Source organism: Solanum stenotomum, chromosome 1 (genome assembly GCF_019186545.1).
Source record: "Solanum stenotomum isolate F172 chromosome 1, ASM1918654v1, whole genome shotgun sequence".
In the NCBI taxonomy this organism is placed as follows: domain Eukaryota; kingdom Viridiplantae; phylum Streptophyta; class Magnoliopsida; order Solanales; family Solanaceae; genus Solanum; species Solanum stenotomum.
Genome location: NC_064282.1, coordinates 15793264 through 15800822, shown reverse-complemented (window position 1 = coordinate 15800822; position 7559 = coordinate 15793264). Strand labels below are relative to the sequence as shown.

Here is a 7559-nt window from a genome sequence, read left to right as displayed (position 1 = left end):
GGGCCTGGAGTCATTGTGACCTATCACGAGAAAAAGATGCTTCCTTTATTGCCTGTTTGTGTGTTCCCTCCAGTCATACAATTCATCTTCTCCATTAATACATGNGGGGGGGGGGGGGGGGGGGGGGGGGGTTGCTCTATTTATATTTATGATGTACCCTCCCTTTTCTTTCTTTATTATATACTATATGGTGTCCATGCATTTATCTATCTATATATGAAAATTAAATGTTACTCCATATTTGTCGGAACTATTTTTTGTTTAATTACACATCATTATACAGGATTATATAAATCTAAAATATTCTACTTGATCTACTCTATTCAACGACAACACCTAGTATAAGACTCGATTGATTGATTATAATATCAAATAGATATAAATTTGATATAGAGTATTAATATTGATTTAGTTGATCAAAGTTCAATTGACAAGTATCTTTGTCATACCCTATATGACATGTAAAGATTAGTTGTAGACTTGTAGTCAAATGTCTACACATATGTTCCTCATACATAGCTTTCATGTAACACCCCGCTATTTGAAAGAACTAGAATTAGAAGGAAATCGTTTTTGGAAATAATTAAATTTGGAAAGTTTGACAAAGTTAAGCTAAGTATGAGTTTTGGGTCAACTTCAAACTACCATAACTCTTAGCTCATGATGAGTTAGGTGTGCTACAAGATACCGTAGGAAAGCTCTTTGAATTATCTTTCCAACGCCGCCGAGTTTGCTCAGTTCGAGTTCGTGTGAGGGAGATATGCCCATTTGAAGTTGGGTTGTCTAGATAAGGAAAGTCACCGAATTTTAGAAGGGTATTATGGTCTTTTCACTACCCAATTAATTAAATTCGTTTTTAGTAATTACTTAGGGGTCTAAACTCAATTGGGTCAGTTTACGCACTTAAAGATGTCATGCTAGGGTTTTAGAGAGAAGAACTCAAGAGAGAAGAGAAGAGGAAAGTCAAGATTTGTCGTCTTCGTGAAGAATTGATTGCGGATTTCGTCAAGGATTTGATCCTACGAGGTATGTGAGACTTTTATAACGTTGGGTTCGTTCACCCACGTGCCAAACATGTTTATTTCAGCGTGAAGTCGTCCTAAAAGTATTGGAAGTTTGAATGTTCTTGGTGTGTGTTCATGAATTGCTTTCATTCTTGAATTTGGGTTGAGATTGAGGAGTTTCTTGAGGTTATAGTGTTGTTTCCTTGAGTTGTTTGAGTTAGATTCTTGTGTATACATACTGGGTATCTGAATCTAAAGAGAATTTAAGAAAAAAAAACCGAGTTTAGGTGAATTGGGGTTAGAAAACCAAGAAGGAACAAGTCGGGTAAATCTGGCTACCAGGTCTGCGTCGCGGACCTGTTCCTCAGGATAGGAAATTTTCTCTCTGCGTCGTGGAGCGATCACGTACCCTTCTGCCTCAAAATTTATTTTTCGACCAAATATTTAAATGCATCTCCGGGTCACGGACTTACTTCCAGGCAGTAATTTCTTGATCGTTTCTCATGTTTGACTATCTAACAACACTCTTAAACATCATGAGATCTTTCCTATCACAAATCACAAATCCTTGAATCCATAAATTCAAATTCAAGGAAAGTTAAAAGCCAAGTCAAGAGAAGTTCATAGAGTCTTCCAAAAGTCTTTTACAAATGTTTTAACTTTGTTTTAAGACCCGAGTTTTGAGTTGAGTAAAGAGTAAAGATTGAAGTTCATTTCTTCAAAAAAGTATATCGGGACTATGCATTCCCAAAGAGTAAAATGTTTTCACATTTAAACAAAAAAGGAAACTAAGATTTCCAAAAGACCCTTTGAGCTAGTTTTCAATAAAGAGTAAATGTTTTCACAATTAAGCAAGAGAGCCTTCGGGCTAGTTTTTGAGTAATTATCTCAAACCACAGAGTTGTGTTTTTAAACATATGAGCTAGTATATTTGGGAGTAGTATTGAGCACCGATATGGGGGAGAGTTCAGACAACTCTCAGCCCCCATAAACCATGTAGCCACCATGGGTAGAAAAGGGTCATACTTTTTAAATGATTCCTTAGTGCTTTTTAGCATAGACTAGTGGATTCACTTAGTAGTCAGGTTCTATACCCTCGGCAAGGTATAGGACGGCCTTAGCAACGTGAGGCAAAACACTATATCATCACAATAGCTCTTAAGTGATGGTTGTCGGTTAGAGAAACTCCCACATAAGTATTTTGTATTATTATATACACAGAGTTACTTGTATTTTTATATACATCCAGAGTTTATATTGTATCTTTGCATACATACGGAGTTACTGTTGTATTTCTAAATGCACAGAGTTGATATCCATGTTTTAAAGCTTTTCTTTATAATGCACTGATTTATACTGCTTTATATTGAAATAAGTTCAGTTCAGTTGAGACTAAGTTTGTTCTTTCAGTTCCCTTTTCAAGCTTCTGTCTTGTTTTGGAATTCCCCTCGCATGCTCGTAAATTCAATGTATTGATGCCAGCTGGCCTGCATCTTTTTATGATGCAGATTCAGGTAATCAGGATCAACATCCAGTGCATTGTTGATCCAGTTGAGCATCAGAGTTGTTGGTGAGCCTCCTTGCTTCTGGAGGATCCCCTTTTTCATTACTTTATCATTTTAGTTCATTAGGATGTCGTGGGTCTTGTCCCTATGTCCATCTCAATTGTTAGAAGCTTCATAGACAGTGGTTATGTTTTGAGACTTGAGTTGCCATCTTGGCTAGTTGAATGTTCTTTTAAGACATTCTAAGTTTATTTCATGAGTTCATCATTTGAGACTATTTTCTTGTGTTTAAGTCTTCCGTTGAGTAGTAAGCCAGGCCAATGATTCGCTTGGGGCCAGCAATGATTTTCGAGTGTCAGTCTCGCTCAGGATGTATGCTCGGGGCGTGTCCCTCTCCTTATGTTACATCAATTTATGCACACGTACATATTTGACGTAAATTTTGAAAATGTTAAGTTAGTTTGTATTATTGAGGAGTAGTCACTCATCGTTATTTCTTTTTGATGCACATAGATGAATGGCTATCGCTAATCGCTCTACTTCTTAGAGAAATTAAATTTTTGTAGGTTTTAATTTTTGATATATTTCTTGTATACGTATGTATGCTTCTTTTGCGTTAGTCTCCTTTTTCAATAAAATTATTACGTTATCGAAAAAGAAAAAGGAAGATCCATAAGATTTATCTGTTCACAGAAAGTAAGTACTAGTGTGCCTTAATTGCTTGACCTTGATTTCCCAGTCTTCCTAGGCTGATTTCAACTAATATCAATGCGCATTGCATTATTTATTTTTTTAATAATCGAGAAATTCGTCTGTTATCAATCTTTAGAATCAATCACAATCTTCGAAATTCCAAAATAGTAGGCCCATTAAACTTAGTTCGCATGAGGCAAGACTCGAACTCGTCCAAGTCACAAGTTAACTTTTACTATAATTTAGAACCAAGATGCGGGCTATTGCTCACATTGCATTATATTACTCTGCTTAATACTTCTTGTGTTTTATATTATTTGATCCATATTGATCTGACACTTCTCATAAGAAAGATTTAATTAAGGATATATTTTACTAAACTAATATTATTAGTGATGCTTTGAGTTCTAAAATTGACCACTAGAAATACTACTTTATATTGTTTTTAATATTAAGGGATAGTATAATAAGTACTCCCTTTGTCCAACAATACTTGTCTATTTTTTATTTTACATGTTTTTCTTAAGAAACTATAAATAGAAAGACATTTGAAAATAATAAATACAATGTTTTGATAAATGTAATAGGGAAATGGCTTTAATTAATGATAAGGATTAATTAGGAACTAAGTGTAAAATTATCTATTGATTTCCTAAAGTGGACAAATATTGTTGGACATTCCAAAATAGTATAGTGGACAACTATTATTGAACGGAGGGAGTAAAAAAACTCTTGTGTTAAAAGTAATAAAAGTCTTGTGATTTGCTAAGTTGACAAGTACTTCCTCCATTCACTTTTATTTGTTGACTTTCAACTTTACAGCTCCTTAAAAAATATATTTCTTATGTCTCTAATTACTTGTCCACTTTTGAATTGACACGCTTATTAAGAAAACAATGATTGATATAATGAGTTTATCATTTTATCCCTATTAATTATGAAGTGGATGAATTAAAAATTTAAAATTTTCAAGAAATTCTACCTTTTTCAAAGTAATTAATTGAGGGTATAATAGGTAAAAAAAAATTGTCCTTTTTTAATTTGTCGAAATGGACAAGTAAAAAAAATTGAACAAGTAATTAGGAACAGAGCGAGTAATACTCTAATAGTTGATATGAGTATTTTATTGTAATACCATATTAATTGATGTTTAGTGTTAAATTTTAGAAAATAAATAATTAATACAAAGAGTAAAACATGAATTTTTTTTTGTTTATATATATATGAAAGTGACAAATAAACATGAAAATCTATATTTGAAATAGCAAACAAGTAAAAATAAACATAAAATATCTATTTTTAATACATGAGTCAAGTAAAATAAAACAACAAACAACTATGTTACTTATATTCTGAAATTGAATAGCGAAAACCTCAAGAATTTGAAAAGGGTAAGAAAGAAGCATGCATTTAATGCAACTTTCTTGTTCTATTACGTCAATCATTCAATTTTTTTTAATGGTTACATTTATGCAATGGTAGTAAACAGTAGTATTTATTTTGTTTTCCATCTGGTGATCAGTACCCACATTGAAGTCGTTTAAATCTGAAAATGCGCCATCAAGTCCCACATTAGAAGATCCGACGGTCCATAGCCAGAGAGACTCAAATGTGAGACTCCTAAATTAAGAACGAAGGAATACTTATCACTCTATCACAATCCTTATCGGTGTAAATTGTAGTATTTGTGTAAGCACATCATGTCATTTAATGTGTAGCCGGCTATGGAGTTGCTGATACTTCTTACACTCTATCTACTGTCCTACTCCATTTGATAGGTCAATTTTCTTACTTTTCCCTCTCCTAGGAACACTTATCTCTTCTTTTTTTTAAACTTAAAAGTTAAAAAACTTGACTTTTTGTTGATCATTGACAAGTAAATTTTAGTGTGTGTGTGTGTGTATGAAAGAGAGGAATGGGGAGAACACCATGTTGTGATAAAAATGGTCTAACCAGAGGACCTTGGACCCCTGAAGAAGATGAAAAACTTATTCAATTTATCAACAAGAATGGTCATGGTAGTTGGCGTTCACTACCAAAACTTGCAGGTCTATTTCACTACTCTTCTCATATTCCATGTTACTTTTATCCCTTTCTTGTCCCAACTCTCCGCTGCATCTGTGTCGGATCCTCTAAAAATGCACTATTATGACATTTTTGAAGAGTCCGAGCAACGTAGCTTTTAACCATTTTGCCCTCCTACCTCAATGAGTAACAGGGGATTAGTTTCAATTTTCTCCTATGTGTTATTTTTTTTATTCAGTTTAATGACAATAATATTTGTTTTCCAGTCATCTAGTTTATGGTTTCATTGGCTTTGGTGAACTCTACAATGTTATAAATTTCATTTATTTGATGTAAAAAAAGAAAGGAAATAGAAAGGGGTACTTTGATGTTTTCTTTCTTTTGGTGTGAAAGAAACCAATTTACTCTTGACTTACTTTTCTGTTTTACTGAATGACATAAATTACCCCTCGCAATTCACTAGTACTTCAAAGTGCTGTTCTACTTTTACCCCTAATCATCAAAATAGTTAAAATCTTCCTTCTGGAGATGCTCTCTTTTTTCTTTTCACTTAAGGTCAAATTGGGAACTCAGTAAAGATGTTAAACTAGTGGGAATTGTTCCTTGTTTAAGGCTGCCTTTGGTATTCTTTTGTTGCAGTTATCATTAGGAAGTCTTTGTTTCTCTTCTCCATGTGTACACTATGAATGTTGACCTAATCGATCGATGATTTATCGAAAGACACTTACAATGTTGGGCTCAACACATATCCTCTTATGTGAAAATGTGCCAATTTTCTATGTAGGTGCCAAATGTTACCCGAGTGAACTAGCCTCGAGCGTGCTGGTTCACTGTTTCCAGCCTAGTTACAGTTTCCTGGCTAATACCATAGTTCTTTGGTTATTGTAACCAGCTTGAGCAGCTGATATTGTGTTAATGACTAATGCTGTTAGTCGGAGAGTTTAGAATGATAGACTAATATTATAAAATGGTAACATTGGTCTCTATGGTATCATAACCTCATAGTTTGCCTGAATTCTTGTCAATTGTTTTCCACTTTTTCACTAACAGGTCTTCTTCGTTGTGGGAAAAGTTGTCGTCTTAGATGGACGAATTATCTAAGGCCAAACATCATACGAGGTCCTTTTAGCCCCGAAGAACAGAAGCTTGTCATACAGTTACATGGCATTCTTGGAAACAGGTTGGTTTTTGCCTTATGTAGTTGCATGCTTAATTTCTAGTATTTCTTAGTACACGTTTACGTAATGTAAAAAACACTATAAGCATCATTTATATTTCAATAACTATGAATAATCATTACTAAGTTTATCTAGATGGGCTGCAATTGCTTCACAATTACCTGGGAGGACAGACAATGAGATAAAGAATCTGTGGAATACTCACCTGAAAAAGCGCCTGCTTTCCATGGGCATTGATCCTCAGACTCATGAACAGTACTCTGACCCCAATGGACTGCTGAGAAGACCAGCTACATCACCTTCAGCGCGTCACTTGGCACAATGGGAAAGTGCTAGGCTTGAAGCTGAGGCTCGTCTTTCCAGAGAGTCCCAATTCTTGGTTCCATCATCAGTCGGAAGGTCTGAGACTGACTATTTTCTGCGCATATGGAACTCAGAGATAGGAGAGTCATTTAGGAAATTCAAGAAAGGAGAAAAAAATGCTTGTCAAAGTCCAGCCTCTCAAGCATCTTCGTGTACAAAGTATGGATCAGCTTCAGGCATTACGACTGAGGTTGAACTCGGTGTTGCTGGTTCACCAGTGACAGGAAGCAACCAAAATGAGTATAAAGAGTGGAAAATTGGCCAACCATATACAGAAGATTTCTTGCAAGGATCAGACACGTCTAGCTCCAACGCCATGGAAGATTCATCTGAATCAGCATTGCAACTTCTTTTGGATTTCCCTAGTAACAATGACATGAGCTTTCTAGGACATGGTGATTCCTATAGCTTGTATCCCTTTTTGAGTGAAAGCTCATGATCTGCCCTTAACCAGAATATGCAGTGTGCTTCTTTCTTTGATATCAGTGGCTCCGAACCATCGATTTTGAAAAAAAATCTGCTGGTTATTTTAGTAGCTCCAGCTGTGGAAAGAACACATATTCTAACTCTACTATAAATTAATGTCATATCAATAGGGCTATCTCAGTTCCATCAGAGGAAAAGACAAATGCAGTTAGTTTCCCTCTATATTTTGTAATAGCAATAGTGCTATAATGCATAATATTTTGTAATAGAAATTCAGGACTATGTTTTGTTTCTATATAAGTCATGCTTACATATTACAGTTTTTATTTTTTTTGGCCAACCTGAATAGCAGCAAGCAAACAGTA

General features: G+C 34.7%; 1 protein-coding gene across 1 annotated transcript; it reads left to right on the top strand.

Moving 5' to 3' along the window:
• Positions 1-5067: 5067 nt before the first annotated feature.
• Positions 5068-7520, top strand: LOC125872571 (transcription factor MYB17-like). Its single transcript, XM_049553321.1, has 3 exons — positions 5068-5250; positions 6278-6407; positions 6541-7520. Exons 1-3 carry the CDS (start codon positions 5118-5120, stop codon positions 7205-7207), a joined length of 930 nt encoding a protein of 309 aa, XP_049409278.1. The 5' UTR covers positions 5068-5117; the 3' UTR covers positions 7208-7520.
• The last annotated feature ends 39 nt before the right edge of the window (positions 7521-7559 follow it).

Coding starts and splice junctions, on each gene's coding strand:
- LOC125872571 (XM_049553321.1), top strand. CDS start 5,118: ATGGGGAGAACACCATGTTGTGATAAAAATGGTCTAACCAGAGGACCT. Junction 5,251..6,277: donor TTCACTACCAAAACTTGCAG/GTCTATTTCACT, acceptor TTTCACTAACAG/GTCTTCTTCGTTGTGGGAAA. Junction 6,408..6,540: donor CATGGCATTCTTGGAAACAG/GTTGGTTTTTGC, acceptor AAGTTTATCTAG/ATGGGCTGCAATTGCTTCAC.